The sequence below is a fragment of the Phaethon aethereus genome, assembly GCF_964289735.1.
Source record: "Phaethon aethereus genome assembly, chromosome: 15".
NCBI classification, from domain to species: domain Eukaryota; kingdom Metazoa; phylum Chordata; class Aves; order Phaethontiformes; family Phaethontidae; genus Phaethon; species Phaethon aethereus.
Genome location: NC_138591.1, coordinates 16458595 through 16478385, shown reverse-complemented (window position 1 = coordinate 16478385; position 19791 = coordinate 16458595). Strand labels below are relative to the sequence as shown.

General features: G+C 63.4%; 2 protein-coding genes across 2 annotated transcripts in view; one reads left to right on the top strand and one right to left on the bottom strand.

The window, feature by feature from the left end:
• The window catches only part of CLCN7 (chloride voltage-gated channel 7), a gene marked incomplete at both ends in the record, with an annotated part of 16913 nt that extends 3166 nt beyond the window's left edge, over positions 1-13747 (top strand). Inside the window, 24 exons of the mRNA XM_082006592.1 lie at positions 1143-1214; positions 2408-2479; positions 2720-2785; positions 3399-3531; positions 3872-3981; positions 4731-4811; positions 5238-5300; positions 5905-5988; positions 6154-6247; positions 6672-6736; positions 7200-7316; positions 7659-7713; positions 8261-8321; positions 9094-9232; positions 9514-9607; positions 10948-11117; positions 11460-11511; positions 11833-11960; positions 12135-12220; positions 12521-12653; positions 12787-12846; positions 13212-13388; positions 13490-13570; positions 13661-13747. Of these exons, the coding sequence (XP_081862718.1) occupies positions 1143-1214; positions 2408-2479; positions 2720-2785; positions 3399-3531; positions 3872-3981; positions 4731-4811; positions 5238-5300; positions 5905-5988; positions 6154-6247; positions 6672-6736; positions 7200-7316; positions 7659-7713; positions 8261-8321; positions 9094-9232; positions 9514-9607; positions 10948-11117; positions 11460-11511; positions 11833-11960; positions 12135-12220; positions 12521-12653; positions 12787-12846; positions 13212-13388; positions 13490-13570; positions 13661-13747 (2280 nt within the window). The remainder of the gene's footprint in view (positions 1-1142; positions 1215-2407; positions 2480-2719; positions 2786-3398; positions 3532-3871; positions 3982-4730; positions 4812-5237; positions 5301-5904; positions 5989-6153; positions 6248-6671; positions 6737-7199; positions 7317-7658; positions 7714-8260; positions 8322-9093; positions 9233-9513; positions 9608-10947; positions 11118-11459; positions 11512-11832; positions 11961-12134; positions 12221-12520; positions 12654-12786; positions 12847-13211; positions 13389-13489; positions 13571-13660) is intronic.
• Positions 13748-15654: 1907 nt separating this feature from the next.
• Positions 15655-17618, bottom strand: PERCC1 (proline and glutamate rich with coiled coil 1; the record flags this gene model as incomplete). Its single annotated transcript, XM_082006909.1, has 2 exons — positions 15655-16387; positions 17593-17618. 2 exons carry the CDS (start codon positions 17616-17618, stop codon positions 15655-15657), a joined length of 759 nt encoding a protein of 252 aa, XP_081863035.1.
• Positions 17619-19791: the final 2173 nt, after the last annotated feature.

The window sequence follows — 19791 nt, the reverse complement described above, 5'->3', positions numbered from 1 at the left end:
CTCTTTTATTCTCCAGTCCTTTAGCCGGGCAGCTGGGGAGGAGGGCTGGGGGGGGGGGCAGACCCCAGAGGGAAGCCCTTAATGTTGAGAAATGGTGTTCGGGCTGCGCTTAGTGTCAGTGCTGCTCACGCCCTGGCGTTTCACAACAGCGGAGGGATGGCGGCAGCTTGCCTGCTTCTGCTGGGCCCCGTCGCGGCACAGCCCGGCTGGAGGCTGGCTCAGCCGCCCTTGCCTGCATCGGCCAACAGACGAGAGGTGCCGCAAATAGCCCAAAAACTCCCACGTTGTGCAATTGTGGTGCCAGTAACAAGCCTGAGTGGTCACTGGCAAAAGGAGAACCTGCCTCCCCAGAGGGAGATGCAAACGCTCCTCCCCAGCATCGTGCTGGGGCCGGCTCAGAGAGGTGCCGGCGTCCCCGAGGCTGCGTGGGAGCAACGTGCCCTGCTTCCTCTTGTGTGCGTGGGCTGGCAGTCGGCCTGGCTCCGGTCCTGGCTGCTCGGAGGGAGACGAGTGCGATGATATTCTCGTCTCCGTGGCTGGGAACCGCTCCCGTGGAGCAGATGGCAGAGCCAAACGTGCCCTCGGCCGTCCCTTATTGCTGGCTGGACGCGTGAGCTGAGGGATGGCCCCGGCAGGTCATGGTGCACTTGTGAGCGGGGGGTGGCACTTTCTGTTCGGGGGGATCCGTCCCTCCCCAGCTCCGGGGGAGCACGGAACGTGCTGCTCGCCATGGGTTTGCTGGCTGCACGCTTGCTGCGTCGGGGTGCCACGCTCCTCATCCGGAGGCTGTTGGTGACTCTCACCAGTTCTCCGGGCTACCGGCTGCCAGTCCCGAATGAGCCGCTGCTGGCTGATGCCTTCCCCAGGTGAGCCGGCTCTGCCAGCTAACAGGTTGGGGCAGCTTGCCCAAACCCCAGCAGACGGCTGCTGCCTCGCACTCCCCCCGGGGTGCTGGGTCCCACCTCCTCCGTTTGTCCTCTGAGAGCAGTCCTCTGTGGGTGCTGCGCTTTGGGGGGCCCTGGTGGTGGGCAGGCAGGCAGAGCTCGGCAAGGGGGGGCAAAGCACGAGCGTGCCTGCTCCTTCCTTCTGCCAAGGCTTGCAGCCCATTCAGGAATTGACCCCATTTTCTGTTCTTTCCCCAGCTCACTCCTTCCTCCTTCCTGCGCATCGGGCAGCTGAGCAATGTGGACCTCAACGAGGACGTCCGTGAGCTGGTGAGTGGCACAGAAAGGGGCTCCGCCGTTACTGAGACGGCTTCCCTTCTTCCACTAACGGCTGCTTTTGTTCCCCCTTTCACATCCCGCTTGTCCCATGAGGGCTCCAGGGCTCCCTCCTAGGCTGGGTGACCTTTGTGGTGTGGGCAGCTGCCTGCTGCTCTGCCTCGACCCTGGCTCCTTCCCCTTAGCCGCAGCTCTGGCCCGAGGATGTTGCGGTCCCCTGTGCAGGGACCTTCCTCCCATGGGGGTAGATGCAGAAGCCAGTGGAGTGGGAAGGGATTTCTTCCTTGTTGCTGTGAAAGCTCCTTGTAGCTGCTTCTCCTGCCTGCTGCCCCGCTCAGTGCGAAGGCAGGCGAGGGGACGTCTCAGCCCTGGGGACAGGGCTAGCAGCAGACAGGGCGTCTTGCAAAAACTCTCAGGTTTCAAGTTATTCTCTGCCACGCACACCAGAAAAGCTTTTCTTCCTCAGATGCTCCTGCCTCAGCCGTGGAGCTGTAGGAAGGGCAAATGAGAAGACAGCTTTTGCTAAATATTTCTTGTGGAATTCTTAAATGGGAAGAAATATGTCTTAATCTGGCACCTCGGAGGAGAGGCTGGGCTGGCTTTGGCCGTAGCTGTGATGTGGGGCTGGGGAAGGGTGCAGGGTGCCACCATCCCGGTGGCCCCTCTGGCATCCACGGTAAATGCCCTAATCCGGAGCTGGGAGCAGCTTGCACGGTTAAAAGGCGTTTGGGAAGCAGAATTTGGTTTCCGCCCAAAAACATGGGCCTGCTTGAAATGTCTCCTTGCTTTCGGCCAAAGGAATTTCCTGCCAAGGTGGAAGGTTGCCCTCCGCCAGAGCACGGAGCCGCTCGGAGGTGACACCGGATCAACATGGCAGCATGGTACCCGACTGGGGCAAACCCCCCGTCTGCTCGTGGGGAAACGTCCTGCCTGGGGCTGGAGAGGTGGTGGGCGAGGGTGCATGCCTGACGGCCTGTTCCAGCTGCCTTAAATCCCATACATCCACCAACCGGTGGAATATCCTCCTGGATCCCATCCTGCCAGGCAGCTTGCACTAGGGCTTGGGTCTCTGCAGTCTTCCCCACCTCTTCTGAGCGTGAAAACCGGCATTAAACCAGCAGTCATGTCGCAGAGAGGAGGGTTGGGCTCAGACCTGGCCTTCCTAACCCGTGCGTCACGTCCCGCAGGAGACGGAGCTCCCTCGGCAGCATCCCAACGAGATCCCCCACAACGAGAAGCTCCTGTCGCTCAAGTACGAGGTAAGTGCCCACCTCCCTCCCTTGGTTCTGCCCTCTGGGATGCAGCGGGTGAGGTACATGGGGCGAGGTCTTGTGGCTGCCCAGCTAGAGAGCTTTCAGCAGGGAAGGAATGGGATCAAGGGAGGCAAGAGGTACAGGGGTGTGGAGGGGCAGGGGTGAGGGTCTGAGGCCAGCCCTCCCTGGCATGGGCATCTCTTCCCCTGCACTAGATGGTAACAGCATCTCCTTTTCCTCAACTAGAGCCTGGACTATGACAACAGCGAAAACCAGCTGTTCCTGGAGGAGGAGAGGAGGATAAACCACACGGTGAGTCTCGCCGTGACCTGGCTGCCCACCGTCCGTGCAGCCAGGATGCCCCGTTGCCCCCGCGCTCAGCTGCTGGGGGGCTCCTCCATGCTGGGGGAGGTCGTGCTCAAAGCAGCGCTTGAGCTGGGGTGGATTTATGGGCACTGACCAGCTTGTGACAAGCTGTAAAACCTCAGGAGCAAGGACCCAGCGTAGGAAGGTTCGAACAAGAGCTAGCCTGGGTGTGCCTGGTGGTATTGCCAGGCAGCAAAGGGCAGGTTCCTGAGCAGGGAGACTTCGGGAGCCGTGTGAAGCATCTGCCCTGGGGACTTTGGGAGTCAGTGCCACAGCAAGAAGCCCAACAGGAGGGGCCTGACGGAGGCAAGTGAGCTGGAAAAGCACATCTGCCGTTAGGGATCCCACAGAGGGGCTTAAAATAAGTAAAATAAGGAAATTGTGGCCATGCTTTGCAATCCCGGGTCAGCCGGTGTCATTTTTACCTGGGTGACTCTCCTTGGAGCCTGTGGCTTAGGGCTGTGTTGGGGAAGATGGCCAGGTGGGTTGGAGGTCCCCTCCAATGCTGGTGGGGGCCGGGCTGGGTGGCAGCAGGGTCTGATGGATGTCTGTCCCTCAGGCTTTCCGGACAGTGGAGATCAAGCGCTGGGTTATTTGTGCCATGATTGGCATCCTCACTGGCCTCGTTGCCTGCTTCATCGACATCGTGGTGGAGAACCTGGCTGGGCTGAAGTACCGGGTGGTGAAGGGCAGTATCCTCCCACGGAGCCGCGGCCACCAGCCAGCCCGGAGCTGCGCGATCTCCGCTCCCGGTAGCCACGAGAGGGGTGGCGTGGGAGAGGGCAGTGCTTCCTCACCTGGGTCTGGCGGTACAGACCCTGCCACCCAAGGTGCTGCGGAGTGCCCGGCTGCTCTGCGGTGCTGAGCTGCGGCCGGGCGCTGCCGTAGAAGAGGAGGCTTCTTGTGGCAGCCCAGGCTGTGCACAAAATCTGCTGCACCGCCACAGTCCAAGAAGCATTTTAGCGATGCGCTCTTGTGGTGGGAGGGATGGTACCCAAGCAATACTGGCCTTTCCTTGAGCTGCCTCCCCAGACATCGACAAGTTCACGGAGAAAGGGGGCCTGTCTTTCTCCCTGTTGCTCTGGGCTACCCTGAACGCCAGCGTGGTGATGGTGGGCTCCGTGATCGTTGCTTTCATAGAGGTAAGAGTTTGGAAGTGGCCCGGGTAGGGTACCCCCGTGCCTCCTGCCCTGGCTCTTTACCTGGGGGAAGCAGGATCATGTCTCCAGAAAATGTGCAAACTTGTGTAACAGCAACTGTATTTCTGCCAGATTGGCTCTTGGTAGCCCCAGTTCCTTGGTGTTCGCTCCAGCTGCGCTGTCGAGTTTCTGCTGGGGTGTCAGACCGGCAGGACGTGCTGCCCGTTGCTGGCAGCCTGGGGCAGAGCGTGTGCTCCAGCCTTGGGCGCGGGCGCAGCTCTCGCAAGCCTTGGCCCCGGCTCAGCCTCTCTGCGTTGGGCGTACGTGAGCGCCCGCAGAGAGCGGCTGGTCGGGTGCCCTGGGGACACGCTCAGGAGGACAAGCCAGAGACTGGGAGCGGTTATGGCTGGGACGCGGCGACAGCTGCCCACGGGCCGCTCTGAGTCAGCAGTGTCTTCCTTGTGGCTTTGTCCTTGCTCTTCCTGGCCACCAAGTGTGAGCCTTCTGCAGCACTGGGCCTCCTGCCATGGCACACGGTGGGGACGCCACGGCGTCCCCCAAGAACCCAGCCGGCTCCTTCTCCCTGGCGCGTTTGCCCTTAGGGACAGTGGGTGCCTCCCTCAAGCCCACCATCTCCGAGCCTCCTCGAGGGTGTGCTTGGTGTGCCCTGTGCTGAGGGACAAGGGGTGAGGTGGCCAGCGTGTCCCCATCCCGTACATGGCAGCCACTCATCCTGTCCCTGCTCCCCACAGCCCGTCGCGGCCGGCAGCGGCATTCCCCAGATCAAATGCTATCTCAACGGTGTGAAGATCCCCCACGTTGTCCGCCTCAAGGTAAGAAGCGGGAGGTGGGATGCGTGCCTCCTGCCTGCGCCGGGGCCTTTGCCGCCCGGGTGCCCGTGTCCTTGTGCCATGGGGTGTTTCCTGCCTGCGCTGCGGCAGGTGGGGTGCCGGCATGAGCTCCCTGCCGCGCTGCCCGGCTCCGTAGCTGTTCCCACCGGTGTCGGGCGGTTAGACCTGCCCTGAGACTGGCAGCTGGCGCTGGGAAGAGCAGCTCTGGGGCATTTTTGCTCCGGCCAAGAAGAAAGTTGGCCAACCCCGTTGCCACGGCGGGGGGTGATGGGCTGAGATTCACAAGTTCCCCGGGGTCGCTGGCTCCTGCCCCTGTGGCTGGCTGAGTCTGTGTCCCCTGGGGCGGCCGCGGTCGTGTCCCTTGTGCCACTGTTGTGATATGCTGTGCCTGTTGTCTCTATTTTGCAGACTCTGGTGATCAAAGTCTGCGGGGTCATCCTCTCGGTGGTCGGCGGCCTGGCTGTTGGGAAGGTGATGTGCACGAAGTCCCCTCCAGCACGCTCCCGGCATGTTGGTACCCGCCGCTGGCACACATGCCGCAGCCTGTCACCGGCCCTGCGCTGGGGACAGGGCGCTGGGGACCCTGTGGTGACTTCTCAGTTTTACTCCCTGGTCTGCTGGCCAAGGTGACTGCAGCGTGGCCAGGCGTGCGGTGCCGGCTCCTGGCGCGTGCGGTGCCACCGAGCCGGGCTGTGTGTGGCTTGGCTGAGGGCAGGAGAGCAGCAGCCTATGTCCATCGGTGGTTCTCCCGGCAAATGCTAGATGGGGGACACTTGGGTGCCCTGTTGGGACCTCGCTAGCCTGCTGGGGTTGAAGGCAGCCCTTCCAAGCCTCTGTCCCCTTGGCTGGAGGGGAGCACTGGTGGGAACAGGAGGTGGCCACAGGAGCCGGTCACTAGAACAAGGATTTAGAGGGGGGCAAGCTCTGCAGAGACATGGTGCTATGTGCCTGAGCGCTCGCCTCCAAGCCGGCCAAGCCCTCTTCAGGGCTGTGATCTGGTGAGCAGCGTTCAGCCATCCCTGACTGTCCCTGGGGTTCGTCCTGCTCTGGTCTGACTCTGCTCTCCTGCCTGTAGGAAGGACCCATGATTCACTCTGGAGCGGTGATTGCCGCCGGGATCTCCCAGGGAAGATCCACATCCTTAAAGCGAGACTTCAAGGTTGGTGTTGAGGGCTGAGGGGCTGTGCTGCGGGTGCCCCTCCTGTGCCGAAACCAGGCTGTTCCTCAGGGTTGTGCTGGTGACTTGGGGTCATAGGTGGCATGTCCTGTCACCCCTAAACTCATGCCTGTGGGCAGACCTAAACGTGCCTTCGCTTTGTTTCAGATCTTCGAGTACTTTCGCAGAGACACAGAAAAGAGGGACTTTGTCTCGGCTGGAGCTGCTGCTGGCGTCTCGGCTGCGTTTGGTGCCCCTGTGGGTGCGTGTCTTGGCCCTCTGACACTGAGCGGTGCCTGCATGTGGGTCTCGTCAGGAGGTTGCTCCCACCTGCATGGAGGCAGCTGCCGGGATCTGCCTGGGACACTGCAGGAGCCCTCCTCCAAAGTGCCCGGCCCCACTCCAAGATGTCCTGCCCCACCTCGCAGGTCTTGGGAAGAGAGGAAGAGGGTTATCTGTCTTGGATCCCAAATGTTGCCTCCATGGGATGGAGGAGGGACTTTGCTGCGATCAGTACATCTCTGATGGCTTGGTGGGCTTGGCTAGTCCTTTTGCTGGAGCCTGTGAGGTCTGGGCCAGCACCGGGCACATGGACTGGGATGGGTTTGGGTGTCTCAGCTGGTGCTGTGAGACAAGGGTCTGTGGCACGTGCCCCTTCTGACAGTGTTTGTGTCTTGTGCTTGCAGGAGGTGTCCTCTTCAGCTTGGAGGAAGGGGCTTCCTTCTGGAACCAGTTCCTGACGTGGAGAATCGTAAGTGCTGGAAAGCAGGAGCAGTAATTCGAGGGCTACCGTCTCCAGTGTGAGGCATTGCCTTTTCCCGGTGCCCCGCGTGGCCTCCTGCCATCCCTGCCCCAGCTGGGCAGCCATGTGTAACGCATCCCAGGGATCAGCATCCCAGCTCCCCTTCTGTGCCCTGGTCCTCAGGGGCTGAATTTGGACCTGGTTGAGCTCCATCTTGCTGCCAGCCCCTTCCTTTACAAGGGAGCTGCCTTGGCCTGTGCCCCAGGGCAATGGAGAGGAGGGAGCCCTGGTCGGTGTAAGCTGCCCAGAGTACTGCCACAGGGAACGTAGCCTCTACTCCACCATGAGTACCAAGCCCTACCCTGGGACCTCGGGGCAGGGGGGGAGAATGATTTGGGGTAGTATGGGGCATGCATCGTGAAGGATTGGGGCTGGCGGTGTCTGGCAGTGACTGGGCTACATCTCCTTCCAGTTCTTTGCCTCCATGATCTCCACATTCACTCTGAACTCTGTCCTGAGTGTTTACCATGGCAATGCTTGGGATCTCTCCAGCCCTGGGCTCATCAACTTCGGCAGGTTTGATAACGAGGTATGGCACAGATATTCCCTGTGTAGGGCTCTGTTGAGGGGCTTAGAAGCAGCCCATGGCAGCTTGGGGCCACCAGTCTGTCTTAAAAGATCAGCCAGGGGCTGAGGCAGGCTCTGCCCTAGCAGGCTGTAGGGTCTGGCCAGATCCCAGCTCCAACAGGAGCAGAAGCCTCTTCTGCAGCCACTGCTGGGTCTGGGGGCTGCGAGGTGTCCGGGGGAGGCTTTGGGGCAGCTCTGGAAGCCTCTCACCAGCACAGGCTGGTGCTGTCCCAGCAGACAGTGACCGGCTGTGGGGCTGCAGATGGGCCAGGAGATCTGAAACCCGTTTCTTCTTTGCTTGCAGAAAATGGGATACACGATCCAGGAAATTCCTATCTTCATCTTTATGGGAGTGGTTGGTAAGAGAGTTCTGCTCTTTCAATTTGATTAGTCTGAATAATTTCCGCTGTTCTCTGTCTGGGTCTAAAAAGCTTTGGGATCCAGTTTCCTGGGGAGAGTGGGAAATCCATTAAACTCTGGAGCAGAGTCTGCTTGTGGGTCTTACGTGGGGGTGAGAGCTGGATCCTGGCCCAACCCTCACCCCTTAAAGGCAAGACCCTTTAATCCATGTCCTGCAAGGTCGTTGAGTGAGGTCAGTGTGTCGCAGTCGTGGGAGGCTTCTTGCTTTCAAAGAAGCCGCCCTTGTCCCCGCAGAGTTGGCCTGTCCCTCGCCTGCCTAGTGCCAGGGCTGTGACGCTGGTCCCCGGCCATCCCGCTGCGGGTGCTGGGCTTCTCTTGGTGCCAGGGCCTGGCTGTCTGCAGGGACAGCATCCATGTGTCCCAGGACTGCCAGTCACGCTGCGTGGGTTGTTGATGTCTCCCCGAGCTTCACGGGTTCCTTGTCCTGGGCGGCCGTAGGAGAGCCTAGGACCTGCATGCTGAGCTTTCCCCCTTCTGCGTTCGCAGGTGGGATCCTCGGGGCCCTGTTCAATGCCCTCAATTACTGGTTAACAATGTTCCGGATCAGGTAAGAGCTCCTGGAGGGCCAAGGTGATTGGCATGGGTTGGCTGGCACCTTCTGCGCTCCCTCGAAGCAGCGTTCCCAGCCAGAGCAAGGCTGTAATCTCACGCGTGACATGAGCAACAGCAGCCCCTGGGCGCTGGAAGGCAAAGGTGCTGCCTGCGGTCAAGGCTGTGACCCGCAGAATCCTGCCTTTGCTCTGACCCTGCTAAGGATCTTCCTTTAGTGACTTGAGGGCCCAAAGAAGTGCAAACGCTGTGCAGACCTGACTGTTACTTGCTTCTGAGAGATGCTGCTAAAGCCATCAGAACCCAGTCTGGTGCAGCCAGTACTTGTCACCAGCTTTTCAAACCCCCGGGCCAGCCTCGTGGTCTCGGGGAGGGATGATCTGTGGCAGCAGAGTGGTGAGGAGCCTGCAGCAGCTTTCAGGGCATTGCTCATCTTGGGGCTTCATGAGCCGCGGCTTTCTGGGCTTGGCTCTGCACTGTCCCCCCAGCCAGATGACACCAGCCTTTCCGTGGGAGCTGTGCCTGGCTCCATGCAGGGGACGTGGGCTGGTCTGCTGGAGCTGGGTGGGCAAAGCTGCTCTTGCTGCTGTCCTCCCACCCCAGCTCCCCACGACAGCTTCGACAGCGAACAGGGCAGCCCGGCAGGGCTCTGGGAAGGGAGCAGAGGCAGCCAGCCTGTCTGTGTGCCCGATGTGACGTGCTGAGCTGGGCTGCGGGTCGTCCTGCCCCCACCTCTGGGTGCTACCTTCACTCCTCTGCGCCCTTTGCAGGTACATCCACCGGCCCTGCCTCCAGGTGGTTGAGGCCATGCTGGTGGCAGCAGTGACGGCGACCGTGGGGTTTGTCATGATTTACTGCTCGAGGGACTGCCAGCCCATCCAGGGGAGCACGGTGGCCTATCCCCTGCAGGTAGGAGATGCTGGAGAAGGGCCCCCAGGGTGCGGGCACACCCTGAGCCTGTGCAGAGGCTGAGGGCTGAGCAGGGAGATGAGACCCTGCTGGGTTTTGTGGCACTGGACCTCACAGTCAATACCCTCCACCCTGGGCAGAGCTGGAGACCCAAGCATGGTGTTGGTGTGCTGGCCCAGAGCTGCCTCCTTGCCGGCACACATGCCCCTGAGCCTGGCAGCCTTCCTTGCCGCAGGGCAACCCAGATCTGCCACTTCTAACTCTCTTCTCTTCCCCCTCAGCTTTTCTGTGCTGATGGAGAGTACAACTCCATGGCCACTGCCTTCTTCAACACACCTGAGAAGAGTGTCGTCAACCTCTTCCATGACCCTCCAGGTCCGTGCACCCAGCGAGTGGCTCCTTGAACATGAGGCTTGCACGAGGTGGCCAACCTGTTCCCTGGCCGCTCGTGGGGTGAGGCAGGGGATGATCAGCACAGCTCCCCGAGGGCATGGTGGGATCCCGCAAAGCACCGTGCCTGCTCTTTTCCTGTCGTGGTGGAAGGAGGGATAGGTGCTGCACCTGGTGGCACCTACAAGCTTGGCCAAAGAGCTGTGGTCTCAGCAGCCTGTGGATGAGGACCGGGTTTTGTTCGGGCATGTTTGCAAGCTGTCGCTTCTGAGTTGTGTGGGAGCATGTCTGACCCTCGGTGGCTGTCTGGAGTCTTTCCTGGAAACATCCCTGGCTGTTTTCTTAATTAGCAGGGCCTTTTGCCCCAGAATGACTTTACCTTCTGGGCAGGTTGTGGAGGTGGATCTTGGGGGTTTGGATTTGCTTGAGAAATGCAATTTGGCGTCCAGGTTCCAGCTCCCATTCCCCTTGGACGCAGTGTAACAGCAGCGTGCCCTCTGCCTGCTGCTCTGAGTTTTGTGCCCAGCTGCATGTGGGTAGGGAACAGACAGCTCCGACCTTCTAGACCCTCAGCCCAGAGAGTGCAGCTTGGCCACCTGAAGCCAAGTGATGACCATCTGCATCTTGTGGCCGCTCCCTGCAGCGCGGGGTCCTCCCTAGCTCAGGGCTTCAGTCCATTGACCTCTCTGAAGGAGAGGTTGCAAAGTACTCATTTAAACTAGACTGAGCTGCTCAGCAATCCTAAAATAGCAGTAGGCTGAGTCCTGGGGACAGCAGGGTCTCGCTGTGATGGCACAGCCCGCGCCGTGGGACAGCTTGGGACTGGCTGGAGCAGCCGTGGGAGCTGCAGGACAGGAGGGGGTTTGCAGGACCTACTTCAGTTGATCCTGAAGCTGGCGGCAGGACCCTTGCCAGCTCACCAGCACCTCTGTCCTCCTGACCTCGTCCTCCAGTGCTGGCGGTCCCTCGGGGCTTTGAAGTTCGTCACGCTGCCTTGCGGGAGGCTGGGAACCGTGGGGCTGGGAAGGGACGGGTCATCGTGGGTCGTGAGATGGAGGAAAGGCACGTGCTGGGCTCGGTGGGGTGGGAGGGCTTGCGATGGCACTGGCCGGCTGGCGGGGCCCTTGAGCAGGCAGAAACAACCTGAAGAGCTGGTTGGAAAGGCTTGTGCTGCCGGGGAGGAAGGTGCACCTGATGAGATGGGCTCTTGCTGCTGGGAGCATGTCGTGGGGCTGCTGCTGTCTGTTCTCCCACAGTTGCAGCCCATAACGGAGTCACCTGGGCTGCAGGAGCAGCGCTGACTCTCCATTCTCTCTCCACCTCAGGTTCCTACAACCCCATGACACTGGGCATGTTCACACTGATGTATTTCTTCCTGGCCTGCTGGACCTACGGCCTCACGGTGTCCGCGGGGGTCTTCATCCCCTCCCTGCTGATCGGCGCTGCCTGGGGGAGGCTCTTCGGCATCTCTCTGTCCTACCTGACCAAAGGCTCGGTGAGTCCTTGGTGGGAAGGGGTGTTGGGTGGCGGGAGCCGCAGCACCCAGCCCTCCTCCCTCACTGCTGGGCAGGCGGCACGTGCAGGCGGTGTGCATGGAGCTGGCTAAGAGCTTGGCACAGCAGTCTGGAGCGGGTTGGCTCCTCACCTGATGTCTTCCTGAGCTGCATCTGGGTTTTCCCACAACCTGACAAAGCCCTGCCAGCAGCTGGGCTGTGCAGGCAGCCTCAGGCATTCCTCCCCGCTTTGAAGAGGGGGTTGGGAGCCAGGGCGTTGCTCACTATTTCTGGATGGCCTGGAGCCAGCAGCTGACTCGGCCCCTTCCCTCTCTTGTACTCAGATCTGGGCTGACCCCGGGAAGTACGCCCTGATGGGAGCTGCCGCGCAGCTAGGTGAGTTCCCCACGGCACAGTCTTGGCCACCTCCTGCTCATGTCGGGGTGAAGGCGGCATGGGAGAAGGCGATCCCTGCTTCCCTGGCCCAGCTTCTTCCCCAGCTGAAGCCCAGCCTGGCTGTTGGCTTCCTAGCGACCTTGCCAAGTGTGGGCAGCGCTTGGCCCTAGTGAGGGCTGGGCTCGCCCAGGGCACCCCCGCCTCTGCAGGCAGTCCTGGACTGACGTGCAGAGACTGAGAGGCCTCAGGTGTTTTGCTGTCCCCTTGCCCCACGTTTCCCGGCTCTCCTAAACCCTCAGAACCCTTGGGTGTCTTCTGCAGGTGGGATAGTGCGGATGACACTGAGTCTGACAGTCATCATGATGGAGGCAACGGGCAATGTCACCTATGGCTTCCCCATCATGCTGGTGCTGATGACGGCAAAGATTGTGGGAGACTACTTTGTGGAGGTGAGGGCTGGTGTGCTCACCAGGACATAGTGAGAGGCCGTGGGTCAGGATCAGTGCTGGGGAGCTGTGGGGGAAGCCAGTATAAGCGTGTGCTCCCTCTGAGGTGTGCCACTGCCGGGCCGTACCCCTCGGCATCTCGCCAGGCTTCTCCTGACAGCTTGGCTCTCGTTGCAGGGGCTCTACGACATGCACATCCAGCTGCAGAGCGTGCCCTTCCTGCACTGGGAGGCCCCCGTGACATCCCACTCCCTCACGGCCAGGTAGGTGGGCTGGATGATGCTTGTCACTCCCAGGGTGGCAGCTGTTGGACCCCGCTCTTGGCCTGAGCTGGCAATGGAGGTGGTGACACATGTTGGTCCCAGGAGCCTGCTATCCCCTGGTGCCACCAGCCCAGCTCTTTCCCCAGCAGGGAGTGTGGCCTGCAGTGCGTTCCCTCCCCACGTCCCTGGCAGATTTTGGGGGCAGAGGAAGCATCAGGGCTGTGGCGGCCTGTGTATTGGGAGGGGATATTTGGGGTGTGCTGCTATGGGGCCGTGTTTCATGCGGAGCCTTCCCTGCAGGGAGGTCATGAGCGCTCCCGTCACCTGCCTGCGGAGGATTGAGCGAGTGGGCACGGTTGTGGACATCCTCAGTGACACCTCCTCCAACCACAACGGCTTCCCGGTGGTGGAGAGCAACCCTGATGCCACGCAGGTGGGCTGGGCGGGCGCCGCTTGCGGGGGGATGCAGCTGGGGGTCAGCCGCACGAGGGCTGACCGTGGTGTGGGACCCTCGCCCTTGCCCCCCTCCTTCCCAGGCCCGTCTCATGCACGGTGCTCTGTCGCAGGTGGCAGGACTGCGCGGGCTGATCCTGCGTTCCCAGCTCATCGTCCTGCTGAAGCACAAGGTGGGTGATGCTGCGTGGAGGCCGTTCGGGCTGTGTCTGAGCCCGACTGCCCCCGCCCCACTGCTGCCACGGGCCCCTTGCTGCCTGCCTGGCTCAGGAGGAGCTGGCAGACAGTCCCCGTCATCTCCCTCAGCTCACCCAAAGAGATGGTGGGGGCTGCCCTGCCGTGCTGGGGTTACCCCAGCATCATCCTGCACCCCACTGGGCTCACTAACCCTGAGTGGATGGGAAACAGGCTGTTCTTCTGCAGACGGTCCATCTGCCCCATGCTCCTGCTCTCCTCCCTCCCTGCCCCTGTGCATTGCGCTGGCCCCGGTGCCTGTCGGCGCTGCGGGATGGTCCCCAACGGTCTCTTTCCTCCCAAGGTTTTTGTGGAAAGGGCCAACCTTAGCCTGGTGCAGCGGCGGCTGAAGCTGAAGGATTTTCGGGACGCCTACCCCCGCTTTCCCCCCATTCAGTCCATCCACGTCTCCCAGGACGAGCGCGAGTGCATGATCGACCTCAGCGAGTTCATGAACCCCTCGCCCTACACTGTGCCTCAGGTAATGACCCCTTCCGCACCCCAGCATCCCGGGGGTCCGGGGTGGGCGATGGGTGCTGGCTGGGGATGCCGCAGTCCACGCAGCCCCGCTCTGCCTTGCAGGAGGCGTCTCTGCCGCGGGTGTTCAAGCTCTTCCGAGCCCTGGGACTGCGGCACTTGGTGGTGGTGGACAATCGCAACGAGGTGAGTCCCCGCTCACCGTGTGTGGGCAGCCTGGGCCCCTTGGGATGGGGGACACACGTGTGGGGCTGTACCCTGTCCCTTTCCCGGCAGGTGGTGGGCATGGTCACCCGCAAGGACCTCGCCAGGTACCGTCTGGGGAAGGAAGGCCTGGAGGAGCTCTCGCTGGCACAGACGTGACGCGGGGCGGTGCTGCCTGGCGGAGACGCGCCCCGGCCTCTCAGAGCCGGGGACCCCCTTTTGTAGGAGGCGGGGAGAGGACTGGGCCAGCCTGTGCAAGGCATCGCGGTGCCCGGAGCACCGGCGCGGCTGTACTGCCCTGGCTCTCCTGCCTGTTGCTGCCTTCCCACGTCTTCTGCCTCCTCTTCTCACCCTTTCCTCTGCTTCCCCGAGGGATCAAAAGGCACCCTTGGCTCTGTTAGCTCCTGGCATAGGCTGTCCCTGAGGGCTGGGTGGAGGCTGGGGTGTGCTGGGGGAGCAGAAGTGCCCTGCTGAACTGGGCACAGTCCTTTGCCATGGCACGTGGCCTCCATCGCCTCATCCACCCAGCCCTGCCCCGGCCCCTGCTGCAGGGCCTGCGTGGGGAGCAGAGGGGACGTCGTGGGGCTCCCTCCTGTTCCCGGGGCCCTGTCCCCCCTGCCCCATGCTCCTGCTGGCTGGCTGGGGCTGAGCCCTGGGGCAGGCGCTTGTGTCTCTGGCCGGAGGAGCGGGCCCAGCCCTGCTCGCCTGTGCAATAAAAGGGCTCCTGTGGTTCAGCAGCTGCCGCCTCTTGCTCTTTCTTGGCTCCCTCAGCCGCTCTCACCCCAACCCACATGTGTGGAGACACCCCTGGGGTTTGGGGCAAGGATGGGGAGGGGAGAGCTGCCTGCTCTGGGGCAGTGGTGGTCCTGCAGCCTGTGTCCCGATTGTGTGCCCCTCTGCCGCTCTTGCCCTCCCACCATTGCTGCTCCCTCTCTCCTCCCCCCGTGCTGGGCTCCAGCGTCCCCCCTGGCTGTGTTTCTGCACTTGCTGCAGCTTGTTCTGGCCCTTTCCAGCAGCCTGGGCCCTGCCAGGCACCCTAAAACCCCTCACCAGCCCTGGATGTGGCCAGCAGGAGGGAGCAGAGCCTGCGCTCCCCTGGGAGATGAGGAGGGCTCCAGCCCTGGCACCTCAGCTCCCCCATCTCCCGCCATACCTCCTCCTCAGCTTGGCATTGCCTCCGGCCCTGGCTTGAGGCAGCCCCCTCCTCCCTTAGGCCGGGGCAACCTGCTGCCTGGAGGGGCTTTTCACTGGGGGAAGCCGTGCTGAAATAAAGCCTGTTTGTACTTTTATTGCGGTGCTGCCTGTTTCTTCCTTCCCTTTCTCACCCCGTGCCCAGGCTCAGCGCCATGTCTGTGCTGTCCCCAGGGCTGAGCTGAGCTGGGAGGGCACAAGCTGTGGGAGCTGCTCAGCCCCTTCCTCAGCCCCCCAGCAGGGCTGGAGTGCTCAAGGTGGGGGGCAGCTGCCCCTTCCCGGGTGCTTTTCCCTTTCAAGGCCAACAAAGAGCCGCCACAAAGCAGAGAATACCTCGGCTGGGCCCTGGTAACAGCCACGTCTGGCGGCGGCAGCAGCCGTGGGGAAGGGCCAGCTGCCCTCCCGGCGCCGCGGGATGGCCTCGCTTTCCCATGTCTGGTTCCCCGGCACTGCTGTGGGGCAGGGGAGCCGTGGGGTGCCAGCAGCCGGGTGCTTCACGAGGCCCTGCGTCGCCCTTTGCCCCGGCGCGGCTGAGATAAGGGGATGGGATCCACAGACTTGGGCCGCAGAATAAACACGGGCTGCTGGCTGCTGCCGGCGCTGCGTTTCCCTCCTCTTCCTGCCGCCGCGGCAGCCGGCGGCCACCCGAGGGCCATGCAGAGCGGTGACCCTTTGTCACTGGCAGCAGGGACTGGTGGCGGGTGGCAAAGGACACCGCACGCGCTGGTGCCTGGCGGGAGTCATTTATTCACTCATCCCGTTGCTGGCGCCGACTTGGCAGCTGCAGGTTCCCCCGCGCTGGCACCAGGGCTGCCAGGTTTATCATTAACCGGGCGGCACGTGGCGGGGCCGGGGGCCCCGGGGCTGTGGCAGGGTCACAGCCCGGCGAAGGGCTCAGCCTCCAGCCCCGAGCCACCCGGCTCAGGCGGCAGCTCCCGCCCGGTACCCGGCAGCTCCGGCCCTGGCTCCACTGTCCAGTTGGCGAGGAGGTCACTGAAGTCGGGGGTGCCAGCATGGAGGAGACCGGCAGGGCCAGGGCCCGGCTCCCTCCAGAAGGAAGGTGGCAGCTTCCTCCGGTGCATGGGGGTGATGTGGCCATATTTCCTCTCCAGCCGCTGCGTCTTGCCGCCAGCTGCCCGGGGTGGCAGGCACTGGTGCATGCCGTACTCAAAGAGCTCGGCCAGCGGCCCCAGCCTGTGCATGGCCCTGGGGCTGCCCCGTGGTGCCTCGGGCTGGGCCTCGGCGCGCCGGGTTGAGCCGCAGTCCTCAGGCACGCTGCGGCTGCCGGCGGCCTCCTCCCGGCCCCGCCGCCCGAAGTACCGCTGGATGTCACAGCTGATGAGCTCTGAAAACTTGAGGAGCCGCAGGGTGGTCTCAGCAGCGCTGGGGACAGCCAGCTCCGGCCTTATGCTTTCCTCCGACGCCTCCTCTTCGTCCTCCTCCTCTTCCTCCTCCTCCTCCTCGGAGAGGTCGGGGAAGTCGGGCTCAGGGTGCGCGGCCAGCAGCAGGCTGTGCGGGAAGGGCGAGGGCAGCCGCAGCTCGGCCAGGGGCTGGATGACACCCGCAGCCATGTCAGCGCGCAGGGGCACCCTGGGGCCCGGACTCACCCTGCAGGCAGGGACAGGGGGGTGAGGGTGGCACACACCCCAGCACCCTCCCCGACCTGCTGCCCTGCAGCAGCACTTGGCCCTGAGGCAGCAGGGAGACCGTGTCATGCCGTGCCACGGCCGGGGTAGGTCTGGGGGGCAGCGGGGGATGTCCCCCACAAGCCATGGGACATGGGGCAGTGGGGATGTCCCCACCAAGCCACGAGATACTGGACAGTGGAAACATTCCCCCTGAGTCTTGGGACATGGGGCAGCAGGGAGGTTCCCACCAAGACATGGCATATGGGGCAGCAGGAACATTCCCCCTGAGTCATGGGACATGGGGCGGTGGGGATGTCCTAACTGAACTCCAGGACATCAGGCAACAGGGATGTCCCCATCAAGCCACGGGACACGGGCCAGCAGGAATACCCCCACCAAGACATGGGACGTGGGGCAGCGGGGACGTCTGCCCGAATCCATGGGACAATGGGAGCGTCCCCAAGTCATGGCATGTGGGGCAGCAGGGATGCCCCCAGAGCTCTGGGGCACTGGGGTGTTCCTCCTCACCCCGGGGCTGTGTGTGGGAGTGAATTGGGCTCAGCACCCGCCCTGCCACCCTGGGCTGAGCATGTGGGATGCTGAGCCCCGTGCCCTGCCCACACAAGGGCCCCGTGGGTTTCCCTGCGACAGGGTGAACCCGGCCACCTCCCCGCACCGCCCTGGTGGGCTCTGGCCACAGCTGGGTCTTGTGGAGCTGGATGAGGCCCCTGTAGAGCTAGTGCTACCTGTGCCCCCGGGTCCCCAGCCCTGCCTCGCTGCAGGGCATCCCTGGCCACGTGCCTGGGACCGCCATTGCCCCAGCCCCGGCCCCGAGAGGGTCTTGGGGCAGGGGACAAATCCTGGAGGACAAGTCCCACTCCTGCCACACCAAGCACGGTGCTGGGCCCTGCACCCAGCCTGAGACAGAATCGTTGCCATCTCTGGGGTCACTGTGCGTCCCTCTTTGTGCCATCCCCACTGTGGGACTCCCAGTCCTGCCTCCGTGCTGCGCCGGGGTGGGCGGTGGGGGCCTCAGTCTCCCAAGGCACTGCACACCTCCGGGCTGTGGGGAGAGGGGAGCGGGGCCGCCCCGGCAACGGAACCAGCCTGCCCCGCTGCCACCCTCAGCCGGAGAAACACTCCGGTGCGGGAGGGCATCGCCCGAGGCTGTGGCTCGGCACTCACCTTGGCGCTGCCGCCCGGCCATGCATAGGCTCCCGCGCCGTTCCCCCTTCCCGTCCCTCCACCTGGGCCCGAAGTATTTATAGCGGAGCGGCGAGCTGACGGCTAGCAAATATTTGGTAGCTGTATTGTAATAGTAGACTCGGTAAACAGAGCTGGGGTTTGCTTTAGCGCCCAGCAACGGGAGAGCGACGCGGGGAGGGACGTGGGGACGGAAGGCAGGGCTCACCTTAATGGTTCACTAGCCAGGGGATTTTCAAGTGTTGTTCCTGTAAATTCACCTATTAAATCGGCAGCCCCAGCTGCCAAACTGCCCGCACACTTGTGCCGAGGGCTCTTATCTCCCCGCTGATTGGAGGTGAAATCAAGCTTTGTCAAATAGGCGTAAAATTAAATTTCATGCTATTTTGACTCCTGGAGTAGGGATCTTCTGAAGAACATACTGCGTATCGAGCGATGCCTCTGCAAGCAGGCGCTGCCGCCACGGCTACAGCAGGCGAAACCTTTCCGTGGCGTCCCCCCAGATGCTATGCAGCCCCCATGTGGGTCCAGACCCCCCATCTCCAGCCTCGTGCCCCCCTGAGGCAGGCGTGGGGCTCCCTGACCAGCCCCAGGATGGGGTTTGGAAACTTTCAAGGTAGCAGATGTGGCCCCGGTGGCATGGCCAGCAGGAAAGGCGCTTTGGGGTGCTGTGCTCCCCAGGGGGTGTTGGGGCTGGGTGCCTGGGGCTGGTGGCTGTTGCCAGGCAGAACCTGGGGACACAGAGGTGGGGACACGCTGTGTGGGGAGTGTCTGGGCCAGCCCCACAGTGGGCACAGCACCCAGGACAGCCCCGATGCCACCATAGACGGGGTGCTGGGGTGCCCTGTGTCTCTACTATGGCCTGTGACTGTGCTGGCCCACTCAGCGCATGAGGGACCAAGGACGGTGATGATGGCAAGCAGCTCACATCCCGAGGCGGCCATGGCCCAGAGGTGCTATTTCTGCCAGTGAGGCTGCCTGGGGCAGCGCAGAGGACAGCCGGGGACACAGAGGGCCCGGGGACTTGAGGTGGATGGGGGACACAGCGCGGTTGGGGATACAGGGTGGCCAGGGGACGCAGGACTGCCTGCCTGTGACAGCTGGAGGGCACAGGACCAGGGCAGATGGGCTTGACACAGCGCCCAGAGCCCGTCACTGCTTGTGCTGGGGGAGCTCAGGGGGTGCGACACTGGCCATTGGGGTTGGGGACAGCCAGAGCCCTGCTCCAGAGCTGTCCTGTCCCCCTGCTCTCAGGGTGACCGCAGCTCCTGCTCTGCTCCCTTGGAGCCCTCCCTGCCACCCTGCCCTGAGCACCCTGGGCTGGGCTGGGCTGGGCCCCCGTGCTGAGGTGGGGTCCCCAGCCCCTGGCACGGTGCAGCAGTGGCAAGGAGAGTGCCAGCCTCGACACAGCTGTCACCCACCCTCCTCCTCGGGCTGGCAGCGCTGGGCCACTCTGTGGGGGCAGCGCCGGGCACTGGCACCAGCACCGGCACCAGCTCCGGAAAGGGTGCGCTCCCCTTCCCCTCTCCCAACGCTCACACTGGCAACGCCATGGCAGGAGTGGCAGCCGGCCCACCCAGGCGCTGCTGCGCAAATATGGTGGGTCGGAGCTTATAAGCCATGGGCACGCTTTGGTCTGCTCCCTGACGTCACCCGCCGGCATGGCACAGCTTGGCATGGCCCGGCATGGCTTGGCGTGGCCCGGTGTGGCCTGGCACAGCTCTGCAGGGCTTGGCACTGCTCGGCGCGGCTCGGCGCAGCTCAGCGCAGCTTGGCACAGCTCAGCTGCTGCTGCAGCCCGGCTGCTGGGCCCACACTCGGTCAGCCGGGTGCCGGGGCACCCAGGGGGCTGCACGGCGCCGGGTCCAGTGCCGCGGCCCAGCGAGGGTCTGGGCAGTGGGTGCCCCAGCCTGTTCCGTCGGCCTCCTCAGCCGCTGCTAACTGGTCGCCCTACTAAGGCGGGGAAGCCGGAGCAGGCGTCCCTGCACGCGAGGGCCCTCCGGCGCCAGGGCGGGGCGGCTGCTCGGCCCCTCCAGCCCCGATCCCGGCCCCCGCCGCCGCCAGCCCCGCGCCGGCCTAACGGGAGGCCGCGCCCCGCCCCCGCCGGAGGACTACCCGTCCCGGCATGCCGCGCGCTGGCGGGAGGGGCCACTTCCGCCCAGCGCCCGCCGCGCGCCGTCG